Source organism: Mobula hypostoma, chromosome 1 (genome assembly GCF_963921235.1).
Source record: "Mobula hypostoma chromosome 1, sMobHyp1.1, whole genome shotgun sequence".
NCBI classification, from domain to species: Eukaryota; Metazoa; Chordata; class Chondrichthyes; order Myliobatiformes; family Myliobatidae; genus Mobula; species Mobula hypostoma.
In genome coordinates this window covers 49418442-49432164 of record NC_086097.1, presented here as the reverse complement: position 1 = coordinate 49432164, position 13723 = coordinate 49418442, and the positions used below count along the sequence as shown (strand labels likewise).

Sequence of the window (13723 nt, the reverse complement as noted above, 5' to 3'; positions counted from 1 at the left end):
CTTTTCATTGCACTCCTGTCCATTGAACTTTAAATTTTACTACCATCCTTCAAGATTGCATAACAAGTTATTTATAGAAAGCTTGTTCTCAGACTTACAGTACCTGTGGCCATTTTTGGGGAGATTTTTTGCCAGTTGAGCTTTTTCATCCGTAATTTTGGTTGCTGGAGAGGTGGACCACAAGAATATAGTTGATTTGCTGATCGGGAGGCCACAATGGGTGCATCATTAAATGAGCCCGGTGGAGGTGGTGGAGGTGGAATACCACCAGGGAACAGAGGGGGAGGAGGGGGTGGACCACCAGTGCCAGGGAGAGGAGGTGGAGGAGGAGGAGGGGGCACACCACCAGTGCCAGGGAGAGGAGGGGCAGGAGGAGGGGGCACACCACCAGTGCCAGGGAGAGGAGGAGCATGGGGAGGAGGGGGAGATCCAACAGTGCCCGGGAGAGGAGGAGCAGGGGGTATATTGGCAGTGTGCAGATCACTGGGTGGAGATGTCATTGTGTCATCTGCCACAGCTGGCAGTGGAGGAGGTGATGATGGTGCAGAAAGCAGCACCTTATCAACTGATGGTGGCAATGATGAGCTAGCCTTCTGCTTTACTCCTGCTGCTGAGGTGGGCAATGATGGTTCTGTTTGTACAGCTTTCTCAACAGCTTTTTTATTTGCGTTTTGTTTCACTGGCTGATCTTTTTCTAATTTCTTAGTCAATACAAGCCTTTCCATGATTAGGCCAATGTCTTCATCTTCATTTGCTGTGAAGAAAAGTATTTCATAAATCAATGTTTGCCTCAGAATTTTACCTACTTACAACTGCTTAAATAAATTATTTAATGATGGCTCAATAACTTGCTTTTCATTAAACAAAAGTAGTTTTTTAGGCCTTCCCCCACCCCTTTCTTACTGGAAGTACTGGCTTGTTTCCACTTAAAGTGGCTGCCAGATCTCTGTGAGCCCTGTATATGAAAGGACACAAACTTTGGAGCTATTCTCCAAACATGTGTTTGCCAATAGAAGACAGTGTGAACAATGGGACAAGAATACAGAGGAGTTTGGAGTCATAGATTGGCACAGCATTGAAACAGGCCCTTTGGCCCAAATCATCCATATCAATTCTTCTGGATAAAATCATTATTCTGCTTCAATTCCTACTTCTTACATTGATCCATTAAATAAGTTCACCAAAAATCAATGGTAGAAACCTTCCTGGTCTGAATGCACGGATCAGGTACAACATTTATCCCCCCGTCATGAGCAGCAGTAGATCAATTAACCCATCAAGATTGTTGTACCTTTCAATAAAATCATGATTGACCCAACACCACAATCACACAATCTGCCCACATACCAATTAACCCCCTTGTAGTTCAAATGTCTCTCAGCCTGTCTTGATTACATTGAAAGACACCAACTCCACAGCTCTTTGGAGTTGAGAATTCCATGGATTCATGATTCTTTGAGAGAAGAAACTCCTCAGTATCTCTATCTTAAATGGACAACCCTTCTGAAGTTACTTCCCCTATGTCTTGATATTTCCACTGAGGGGAACATCCACAAAATTGTGTACATTTCAAACTGATCACTTTTTTTTCTCATAAGCTCCAAGGAGTGTGGATACAAACTGCTCACTAGTTCATCAAGTATCACACAGTAATTCTTCCCTCCACTGTCTCCAATGTAAACTGTTCTTTAAATATGAAAACCAAAACTATTTAGAGTACTCCAGATGCGATCTCACCAGTGCTCTGTAAATTTCTAAATCAAAATATCCCTCTTTTTATAGTCCATACTCCTTGAAATAAAAGCCATAAGCCTTTCCAAATACTTGCAGCAGCATGTTAACTTTCGGAATTTTGTGTACCATGATCCCAGATCACTTTGTACCTCAACACATCCTTCTACTCAATTTAAATAAGAAGCTGATTTTTCATTTTTTTCTCCTTCTCAAAGTAGATAATCTCACATTTTTCTGCATTATATTTTATCTGCAAACTCCTTACCCTCTTACTTAACCTATCTATACACAGTTTATTAAATCCCACCCAAGTTTGTATCATTAGTAAAATTGGTTCTAGTTGGTCAGTCCTTTCATCAAATCATTAATATAGATTATAAAATAGTTGAGGTGTCATCACTAAACCCTATAGTGTTCAGTAGTTACTAATCAAAAATTTTGAAAATCTGAAAATGATCCATTTATCATGATTGTTCTGTTTCTGTTTAATGCCAATCCTATATCCATTGGGGTGGTGGGGTGGAGATCCTGCATGTTCTGCCAAAAGTGTAAGATGCCCTTTCCCTCCACAAGCCAGCAGGTCACCCTTGGACAAGATGTAGTAGCTGCTTATCCCCCGATCTGGGTCACAGGAAGCGATGGGAGCAAGTGATGGGGTGGATGTTTGTAAGGGCAGCTGGTGCACATCACAAATCCTGTTCATGTGACTACTGATGCCAGGCAGACAATCCCTGAAGAATATTTATAATGGCTGGGGACACCTGTCCTGTAAAGGCACTGCCCAGAAGGCAATGGCAAACAAGTTTTGTAGAAAAACTTGCCAAGAAAAATCATAGTAATCGATAAGACCATGATCACCCACGTCATATGACACGGAACATAATGATGATATACCCATGCCATTATATTACCCACAACATATACTCTTGTGCAGTAGTTTTGTTTGTGAGGTACAGTACCTTATCAAATGTCTTCTGAGCACTCAAATACAGTACATCTACTGGTTTCCATTTATCAACTTGTTTGCTCTAATGTCAATAAACTCCATTAACTTTGTTAAACAGTTTCCCTTTTATGTTGACTCTGCTTGATTGTCTCATGATTTTCTAAACTACCTGATATTAACTTCATTTTAGACTCCAGTATTTTCACAATAACCTACGTAGGGCTAACTGATCCATAATTTCCTGCTTCCTGTTTCTTCGTTTCTTGAGCAGAGAATGAGTCAGTCTGGGACTTAGGCATGTGTGCCATGAAATGCAGAAATTCCAGGCTTCTGGACCAACTCAGAAGATAAAACTCTTAACTTATTTCACTGCATATCACCTCATCATGGTGCCTAGACTTGGTAGATTCCTTTAAGTTATTCACTTCACTTTTAATAACTTTTACATCGCCGTGAATCCCCAACTATCAAAGGTCATCATTGGGTGTGTTGCTGGTAACACCAGTGGTGTAGTTGCCATCCAGACACTCCAGGGAGTAGAGGCCTGGTGAGAGAGGCCCCAGTGTCCAGTGCAGGTAAGCGAGGAGAAGGACCCAATTCTGGCTGAGGTGACTGGATCAGTACGATCCAACTTATTATGAAGATAATAAATTAACCATCCCCTCTATTGGCTCATCTCTAGGAATGGTCCTGATTGACCAGGTGCAGCTTCCCAATCCATACCTGCAGGGACTTTGGAATTAAAGTGGTGAGGCCTGTGGAATGGTGGGTGGGAAAGGATTGATAATAACCCGTGGCATCGCCTAGAGCAATTTCTGCATAAAACTGGTCTTCAGTGTAAAATTGGGGGTGGGGTGGAAAGAGGGCCACAACACATGACTTCGCTGGCTATCAAAACTAATGACAGCACTTGTTTCTGATCTTCAGGAATAATCAAATAAACTTTAAATCTATTCAATCAATTACCAATTTAAGCATTAAAAAATTAAACAGAAGCACATTCTGTTTTCACACTTGTCTCCAGGGGAACTCCACTGTTAGACAGTAGCTGACATCTATGAAAAACTAGCACAACTGCAGGATTTCCACAGGAAATTGTTGGCAGTTTGTAGGGAACTGCCATTATTTTCTTGCCAAATTTGGAGAAGAGTGAATAACTGTAGCAATTAGCACAGTAAGCAGCAGTAACATTTAGTTCAGTTTTTACCTGCATAATGCTGTACTGATATTGGAGAATAATATGTTTCAATATAGTTGGGGGAAATAATTGCTTACTGTTATAGGCAATCAGGACTGCCCTGTTCACCAGAATTTCCAGGGCTTCCCAGATCAGAGGACTGCCGCTGTTCGATGGGTCCAGCTGCAGAAGGCCTTGAAGAATTGACAGCAGTTGTGTAGAGGCTGGTGAGCTGCTCACCTAGGGAGCAAGCAAAAAGGAAAATAAAAAGTCTGGTAACTGCATAATGCCATCATTTCAACTCATTCCGCCTAGCAAACCTACCCTCTTCTCTGGCCTTCACCCTCCTGCCTTCTCTCTAATAAAGCTATTAATACTTCAAGATAATTTTCTCTCTTAAATGTCTTGAATAACTGGTCTTTTGTATGGCTGTGTCAGAATGGTCTCAGTAGAACTAGGGACAGAGAGTGCTAGCTGGTAGCTTTGTTTTGATGCAGAGAGGAACACTGCCAATATTGGAACACCTGACTGGACAGCATCAGAAGTAACTGCAGGCGACTCAGATATCTTTCAAAATCCACCGAACGTGTTTAGCTAACAGAAATGTTTTTTCCTGTGTTTGGGCTGTGAAGTTGCTCAATCAATGATGTGCCTTGGTGGTGATGCTCTCAACAGCAAACTATTACTGGAACTGTCTTTTTCATCAGTGGCTGGCCTCACAGGACAACTCTGAATGGATCTCAGGTAGGAGGCTAAAACATACCCATCAGTGAAGAACTTACTCCCACAAAATCTCCAGAAGCACCACACCCTACTTAGTGAAGAAAAATGTATAAGCAGGGCTCTAAATGCATGTTTTAGAATGGCAACAGCAAGCAGTATTGGTCACCTTAAGGAAAGATGTTGTTGCCTGCACTGGTCTAGGTGTGCCCCACAACAGAAGCCTCTCATTCTGAACAATGTAATGGACCAAAGCCTGCACCAGATGAAGAGCAACAAGGAGACGTGGAGCTTGAGGTCTGCTTGATGATACTGGAAGAGCAGCACAAGCAACAAGGATGTAATAACTGAAGCCATGAAGATTGTGGTATTTGTCTCTGTAACCATGATTAGAAACATTAACATCTGGCTAAAAGAAAACAAGCATTTAGTAAGTGATTTTCGTAATGGGTTTTGATTGTAAATCTGACCTTCCCTGCAAAGATTTACTTAAGCTTTGCTTTAATGGCTTGCTAAATCATGTCTATTTCCCTGATGGGATTAAACTGTCGATGGAAAAAGGCAGTTTAACTTGTTCAGCAGACTAGATGGGCCAAAGGGCCTGTTTCTGTGTTGTAATTTTCTATGACTCTATGATAAGTGGCATCTTTCTTAAAGAATATTAAAGAACATTTTAAGCAACGATTTCCTCCTGTAGATGTGCAGATCACCTTAAAACAGCATGAAATTTCTTTTAGCATTGTTGCATGCTGCAGGATTGGAACTCCTGTATGAGGTTGTGGGAACCACTTCATACTAGGCTCTTCTTGTCATTAGCACACTGAATTTCCTTGTCCCCATGATTGCACATGTCTCAATGGAGCAGTACTCACAAAGTTTTTGAGGACAGATTCGTTGTCACCTTTATGACAACCAAAACTGAGTTGCTCCTGCACTGATAACATGAGCGTGACTTTGTGAGCACTGACACCCTTCATTAAACACAGTGCAATAAAGTTTCAGGAAACACACAACACGGATCAAAATTACATTAAGTAACACGTGGGTCCCATTTTAGTACCTGTTTCTGCACCTAAACCACTTTGAGTCCATTCAAACTGGATATTGCATAATTTTGTCTAAGATTCTATTGGCTATTGTACTAGACTGAACCACGTTTTAACTGATGCAAAAGTTGGTATAATCCAAGTTTCAGGCTTGTAACTTTAATTCTCATTGGAACAATTGAAGCAAATCACTTTGTATCACCATGATCATCTTAACAGAAAAATTATTCTAAATCTCCTTTGTTTAGAATGAAGGGCGACATTGCTGGATCGTAAGCAGGTCAATATCTTTAAAATGTTATTATATCTCAAGACAATTAAACAAACTAAAATCACTGAAAAACATGAATGCTACCAATCACAATGCACTGCCAAATATCAGACTCACTCGTCTTAATTGTCTTAAACTGAAATTGTACTATTGAAACACTTCAAATTCTGCTATAGTATCCAAAGAAAACCATGCACTTACTTTGTTAAATAATGTTACAAAAACTTCTTGATGACTGTTCATATCAATGCCATCAGAAATCTTCATTAGCTCTTCATCATCATCTGCTTTACCATCTTCAAAGGTTAAACATTGGACTAATAAATCTTCATCATCTTGATCCCTTAATGAATACATCATGATCCAGTTTATATTTGTGCATTTCTCTTGAACAAAATACCAATTCAACTGAATCAGGTAGTGTCTTTCTATGGCTTAAGCAGAGCACTTAAGTATGTGAGAGTTAAATACTTTCATATTTAGACATCAATTAAACATTTAAAAAGTCAGAATATAAAACTTTCAATGAATTTGAGGAAAATTTTAGGAAACATTATGTTAAATATATCTAATCTGTGTGAATAATCCATACCTTAATGATGGCAGTATATCCAGCAGGTGGAGACCTTAAAAACAATAGTTTAATAACATTATTTGGCATGCAGTAAATGGAATGGTACAGTTAATATGGTGTTGTTTTTAAGACTATTATTTAATTTAATGCTTTTGTGAAATAAATTTAAAAGCAACAGAAACAGTGGCATCAAGGTAATTTTTACTTTAAACTTAACTAAGCTGAGAAAGCTAGGACTTTGGATGCATCAAATATTCACTTTGTCCTGTTTTTCAGTTTTGAAATAAACATGGTTACTTGGTGCACAAGCTATTGCCAACATAAAGTAGAAATATCAGACAAACCATTGTTGAAGTTTAGCAGGTAACAATTATTTATACAAGCGTTTGTATTTTAAAACGCTTAAAGTGGCATAGTTTCTCTGATGTAAATGCATTTGAGGCAGCCATAATGAAATTCACATAATATGCATTTTTGTTGATTCATTTTTTCCTTTTCATAATGTTAAATAATAGTTTTGATTTATATTTTACTGTTTTGAAATACAACATGATGAACTAACAATGTGCCACTTTAAGGAGAATGGCCGATGAAAGAGCATGAATCAGCATGGAATTGCTGAGATTCTTAAACAACTTGATCAGAATACTAATGAAAACTATGTGGGGCATAATTGCTTAATCCAAGACAGCTGCTTGACTTAAGTGACAACTACACAGAAAAATGTATTGAGAAACCAATACAAAAATATATATGAATATAGCAACTAGATTTTTTTGTAAGTCCCATGCACTCAAAAGTTATATTGTTTGTTAAAAATGTTATGTATGATCAGTGTTAAGTAGAACAATATTTTCAAAGGTTCAAAGGTTCATTTATTATCGAAGTATATAACTCTGAAATTCTTCTTCTCCAAGTGGCCACAAAACTAAGAAGGAAAAGAACAACAGCACGGTCATCAATCCCCAAATCCCTCCTCCTCGCACAAAAAATGAGCAAAATGGATATCTTACAGTCTTAGAAACATAAAAAATTGATTGTGTTAAATCTAAGCAGAAGTTGACAGTGTTTGAAGTGTTTACTTTTTAAGAATTCATAGTCACTGAGACAATTAAAAGTGACATTTGTGGAATTAATAACCTTTTCCAATAATCTGTTGACATCCTTCAACAGTTACTGAGCTACTTAACCAGGACACAGTTGTGGTGTCTGGAATTATTGAACGTCTTTTAAAACAAAAGTTGGAATCCTTTATAGTGACGGGTATTTCTTGATATATTTTACCAAAGGTTTTCTATCCAAGGTCTGGAAGTAGCTGTGCTTTTCTCTTTACTGAAGAGCACTAGAGGTCTTTATGCTTAAGGAAAATATTATGTATACATATTATTGCACTGGCTGTCTAAAATTTGGTAAATCCCAAAGCAAAGAGTGGGCTGGATTGTCTGCAGTTGAATTAAGTAAGGAATATTTACCTATGAATTCATTTCGCAGTTGTGTACGAGGTATCAGTTCTTCACATCCTAAAATAATGGCATTGATGACACTCAGCAGTATTGTCATATATGGAACGTTATCAGTAGTCTGGAATTCATTCATTATTACACTGAATCGATATTGCTGTCTTTTCACAGTCTAACAAGAAAAAAGAACAAAGAAAATCCATTAAATTTACTATTTGCTATTAATTCCTGGGAAACAATTAGAATAATATGTGATGAGTGTGAGCTATTTACCATTGCAAGGAAGGAGGGAAGGGAAGATGATCTTCAGTGATTTAATAGAAATAATGTCCTGAGTGTTGGGGATTGACCATGTGGTCAAAGTAAGCTCAATAGAGCATGAGGGAGGAAACTGGGGTCATGTCTTATTACTTTAACCTGAGTCAATTGGGAACAGCTGTTTTGGGGCAAGTGGAGGATATTTACAGACCAATTGCAGAGGGTACAAGATAGGTACATTCCAATACTAAGGAAGCACCAGTTTGGTAAGATATGGGGACTTGAATGTTGAGAGAGCTTGTGAAAGTTATCAAGAAGAAAAAGGATATGCATGCAAGCTTCGGAAGTAAAATCAAATGGAGCTCCTGAGTATTATAAAGAAGCCAGAAAACAAAACTTGAGAGGAGAACTAGGAGGGGCCATGGAAAATCCTTGACAAGTAGGATTAAATTGAATCTCAAGCCATTCTATGCATACATTACAAACAAGAGGATAACTAAGGAGTGGATAACACCACTCAGGAATAAAGGAAGGAACATATGTTTGGAGGCAGAGGATGTAGGTGAGGTCCTGAGTAAATACATTGCCTTGGTAGTTAGCAAGGAGATGGTCATGGAAGATAGAATGATCCACATGGAACATTTTGAGATCAGCACAGAAATTGTGTTTGGTCTCTGGTCTCTTCAAGAACATTAAAGTCTATAATTCCCTAGGGCTTGATAGGATAAACTACAAGTTGTTGAGAGAAGCAAGAGATTAGACTACTAGGGCCTTGGTTGATATCTTTGAGTCCTCCCTAGCCACAGGAGAGGTTCTGGAGGACTGTTAAGTAGCTAATGGTCTGTTATTCATCAAAGGAAAGAAACCAGTGATAATCTGAGAATTAGTCATAGTCATACTTTAATGATCCCGAGGGAAATTGGGTTTCATTACAGTTGCACCAACCAAGAATAGAGTATAGATATAGCAATATAAAACCATAAATAATTAAATAACAATATGTAAATTATGCCAGTAAATAAGTCCAGGACCTGATGGACTAGGTTATATGGGGATCTTGGAAAGGCTAGAACTATATTTCATGGTGTGTAAAAGAGTGAGAGGTGATCTTACAGACATCTGAGAAATCCTTAGGGGTATAGACAGGATGAATGCACTTCATATTTTTCCCAGGGTTGGTCAACCAAGACTGGAAAGCACAAGTTTAAGCTCAGAGGGGAAAGATTTAACAAGAACTTGAGGGACAACAGTTTTACACACAGGGGTGATATGTATATGGGATGAGCTGCCAGAGGAAGTGCTTGAGGAAGGTACAGTAATTTTCTTTTGGAAGACTGTTGGACAGGTACATGGATTGGAAATGCTTAGAAGCTTATGGGCCAAATGCTGGCAAATGAGACCAGCTTCAATGGGGCATCTTTCATGGATCAGTTGGGCTGAATGGCTTGTTTCCAGGCTATGACATTGAACATCTGTCTATTTTGAGGAAAGTTGCTTTTCTAATATTTTTGTACTATTTCTAGTGTTATAGTGTATTATGAATTTAAATCGTAAAGTGCTCAAAATCGTAGATTAGACAGAAAGTATGAAACAAGAATCTAAGTTTGTTTGTTTGAAGGCCTTGCATCTGAACTAAAAATGTTAGAAATCAAACAAACTGCAGGCAAAGGGGAGAGTTGGAGGTAAGGAAGGGCATTTCTGGTAGGTGGAAACCACAAGAGACTTAATGACCCCTGTGGTGGGGTGCCATCTAGGCGAGGGAGGTAGAGATGTGTTCATTAGTTTGTCTCTTTGAAGAAATGTAAATAGGATTAGATGAGTTGAAGCAGAAGAGAGATTGCAGTCCATAAGTTAGTACTATAATAGTTTGCATAATCAATTTTTTGAATTGGGAAAAAAATAGAATATTTATACAGAAAAATGCTTCAGTTTTTTTGGAATATATTTATCAAAACAATTTAAGATCCTCTCTTCCATTTTGCATTTCACAATATGAATATGCAACAATATTACACTATACTTCTTTTACAGTGTGAATGGATGCAATTTATAAATGAAGGATTTAAATTGTGGAATTGAAACTTCCATTGAAGATATATTTAAAGAAGTAGAATTATAAAGGGAAGATACATCTGGCTTATTTTATTGGGTGTGTACTGTTCCTTTGTAACTACTTTGAATGTGTAACTAAGCTACAAGTCTATGCTATGTTTGTAAACTCATGAAAGAATGAATTACTGTATGATAACCTGTGAACTTATTGGAAAGAAGAATTAAGATAGTTTTGGCACGATGGGGTAAAATAGTTGAAGAAATCCAGTAAATCTGTTAACTTTTGAGCCTTTGAATGTAATATTGGGATCATAACATATAACCTTTTGATGTTGTTAACTGCCTAACAATCTTGATTTAAAATTGGCACCTTGCCTTTAATTCATTAAAGTCACAGTGCCCAATTGATAGTCCCACTGAGCCTTTGTTTTGATATTAAAAGGACAAAATCTTACAAAATTTTCCAATTTCTTTACTACATTAACTTTCTTAAAGTTTGCCTTGCCCTTACTTGCTTTAACCAACTCTTATCTGTACTTATAGCACTCTGTCACGAATGACTAATCTCACTGTTTTCATCAAAACTGGTGACAACGGTAAAGCAGCTGTGGTTTGGTGAACTGGACTCTACCTCACAGAATTTGAATGTCAAGATGCCTTCTCCTACTTCCCTCTGGAGCATGACCCCACCACTAAACATTAGGTCATTGTCTCTCAGATAGTCACCTCATATTTATATTGATGTACCTGCTTCAATCACTCCCTCTGGCCCCTCAGTACATATACAGATCACCCTGTGGGTGGAAAACTTAGCCCCTCAGGCTCCTATTATATCTTCCCTCTTACCTTAAGTCTATGCCCTCTAGTTCTTGATTTGCCAACTCTAGGAAAAAGAAGCTACCTATGCTTCCCCCGTACAATTCAACACGATAACCCCTCATTCTGCTATGCTTCAATGAATAAAGTCATAGCCTGCTCAACCTTTCTCTCTAACTCAGTCCCTTAAGTCCTGGCAATAATCCTCAGAAATCTTTTCTGCACTCTTTCCCGCTTAAATCTGATAGCATGGTGACTAAAACTGAACACAATATTTCAAATGCAGTCTCACCAACATGTTTGTAATACTCTTGCCCCATTGAACTTATTTCTTCCTATTTTACATCTATTATTTTCTTCCTTTGCTCTCTGTCATGTGATGCTTCGGTTGCCTTGAGCCAGTTTCAGGATTTCCTGGTCCTAACGGATAATTTCTCATTATGGATGTCTAATCACACTGCACTGCCTTTCCACTCTAGGATGATGACAGAGCTTTCACTTCAGTATACAGATACTTAATCAGTTCCTGCACTCATTCAGAATTCTCACTTTCTTAATTGCCTTCAAGGGCTTCATATGTCCCATGTTTGTCTTTTGCCTTCTCTTTCTTGACATGTCCACCTCCATTACCAAAAATAAAGTTAGTGATAAATAATCAATGGAGGCTCTTACTGCTATCTTGATGACTCCTCCTCCCATATTGCACCTTCTAAGGACTCCACTCCATTTACCCAGATTCTCTGGCTCTGTAGCATCTGCTCCGATGATAATCAGCATCACTTCTAAAATATCATCATTATTCCGTAGCAATGGTCTCTCCTCTCCCATAACTGACAGAACACTCTGCCATACTCCCTCTTTCTCATCCTGTGTTTAGAGTTTCCTATGCTCTCATTTTCCACCTTACCAATCTTCTTGCTCTATATAGATTGTTCTCCATAATTTCTGGCACCTTCACCTGACACATCGTCCCTCCCCTCCTATTTCAGCATTCTGAATGCATCACGTCGATGTTGAAATCAAAATGCATATGTAGATCACCCTCTGTGTGTGTGTGGAGGTGGATGGAGAGTGGTTAAAATTGTCCATCAGGTTCCTATTAAATCTCCTCCTCCTTAACCTCCAGTTCTTAATTCCCTAACTCTAGGAAAAAGGCTGCATTGACTTTATCTAGCTCATATTGTATCAGAACTGGCTAGTTTCAAATCCACCTAATTTGCTAGGTCTTTCCACCATTCTCTTTTGTTCCAGATTTTCAGTAACTACTGTGTTGTGTACCTCATAGACCCAGCACACATTCTTTTCATTGCCCTCTGATGGTCACCATTCATCTCCCTCTATTTACACACTTTTGGATAGATCAGCTATGATTAACCAGATGCCACAGAAAGTAATTGTGTCACCAGAACAATCTGCTCTCCAGCCTCTCACAGAGAATCCCTTTGGCTTCTTCCTATTTAACTTAAAACTTTTTCCCTATTCTTCTCTTTTCATATTCCAATGAAGATGATTTACCTATTTCTCACCACGTAGATATGGCTTGATCTGCTCAACTTCAGCATTTTATGCTTTAATTGCAAAATCTTACACCCCTTTCACAAGTGAACAATGGAACCAGATAGTATTGTTTCTATCTGAGCAGTAATCTATGTATTTTAAATACGATTTTTTTCCATCCATGAATCTTGTGGGTCTTAGTCCTAGGAATAAAATTTTATTTTCTATCCTATCAGAGGAAGTCCAGTGCTTTAGCAGGATTATCATGTGAAAATGCAGTGATTGATAGCATGCACATTTCATCAAACAAACAAATATATTTTGAACCGTGGCTTTACACTTGCCTTGTAGTTTTCCAATGCATCCAAAGCCAGACTGTGGCCTTCTGGGGAGTAGATAGATAGTGCTGCTAACAGCTCGAAGACTTGTTTCTTTACTGTGATGTTAGCTGTATCTAAAGCTGCAAATCAAATTTTTAAGATTGTTACTTCAGATGAAAGCAAAATTTTACCTGAGACAGCAAAACCTTGTAGTTACAAATATGCTTGTTCTTGCTTTTTTTTTTGCAACATCTTAAATACAAATCTCACTACTAACCATTAAACTAAATTTGATCAGAATTGAATAGCCCAGATTTTGTGGTCTAATAACAACAAAACTGTCACCTTTTACCATTGTTGCATCATAAAACCGACGGAAACCTCTAAGTCTTCACATGCATTAAATGCAGAAACACTCAAACATTTCTACTCACTGATAACCTCATGGTCAGCCAGTGAAGTCTTTTAGAGGGAAGCCAGAAAATATTGCTACTATTCTCATTATAAATACTCAGCCTTCTTGCTTAAGATGTACTGATTTTTTTTCACAAAGTATGAAGATAATTTATTTTGCTGAACAACCTCTCTGGCCCTGAAAAACAATTTTCTGTGTGGTGCCTCCCATGAAATAACTGCATCAAACTGAATTTTTAAAAAATGATATTTTAGCTTTTGTAAATTCATGCCCTTGTCATTCTGCAAGAGTTTCATAAAGTTGGTTTAAAAATCAGTCTTTATGAATGGCTCTGAGAACCCTTCGGAGTAGTTCTCACTCTGCTGGATGCCAGTTAGTTTAGATCCATCTGCAGCTGGAATTTGGAATGGGAAATCCATGCCAGTGAGTACTGTATC

At 38.2% G+C, this 13723-nt stretch overlaps 1 protein-coding gene across 5 annotated transcripts in view; it reads right to left on the bottom strand.

The window, feature by feature from the left end:
- The window catches only part of inf2 (inverted formin 2), an 86735-nt gene that overhangs the window by 33651 nt on the left and 39361 nt on the right, over window positions 1-13723 (bottom strand). For 4 of the 5 annotated variants that reach the window (XM_063048096.1, XM_063048123.1, XM_063048105.1 and 1 more), the window contains exons 3-8: window positions 12896-13011; window positions 7941-8100; window positions 6487-6520; window positions 6096-6237; window positions 3956-4097; window positions 104-754 (exon numbers count right to left, since the gene is read on the bottom strand). In XM_063048096.1, coding sequence (XP_062904166.1) covers window positions 104-754; window positions 3956-4097; window positions 6096-6237; window positions 6487-6520; window positions 7941-8100; window positions 12896-13011 — 1245 coding nt within the window. The remainder of the gene's footprint in view (window positions 1-103; window positions 755-3955; window positions 4098-6095; window positions 6238-6486; window positions 6521-7940; window positions 8101-12895; window positions 13012-13723) is intronic. The other variant, XM_063048132.1, reaches the window with a different exon arrangement.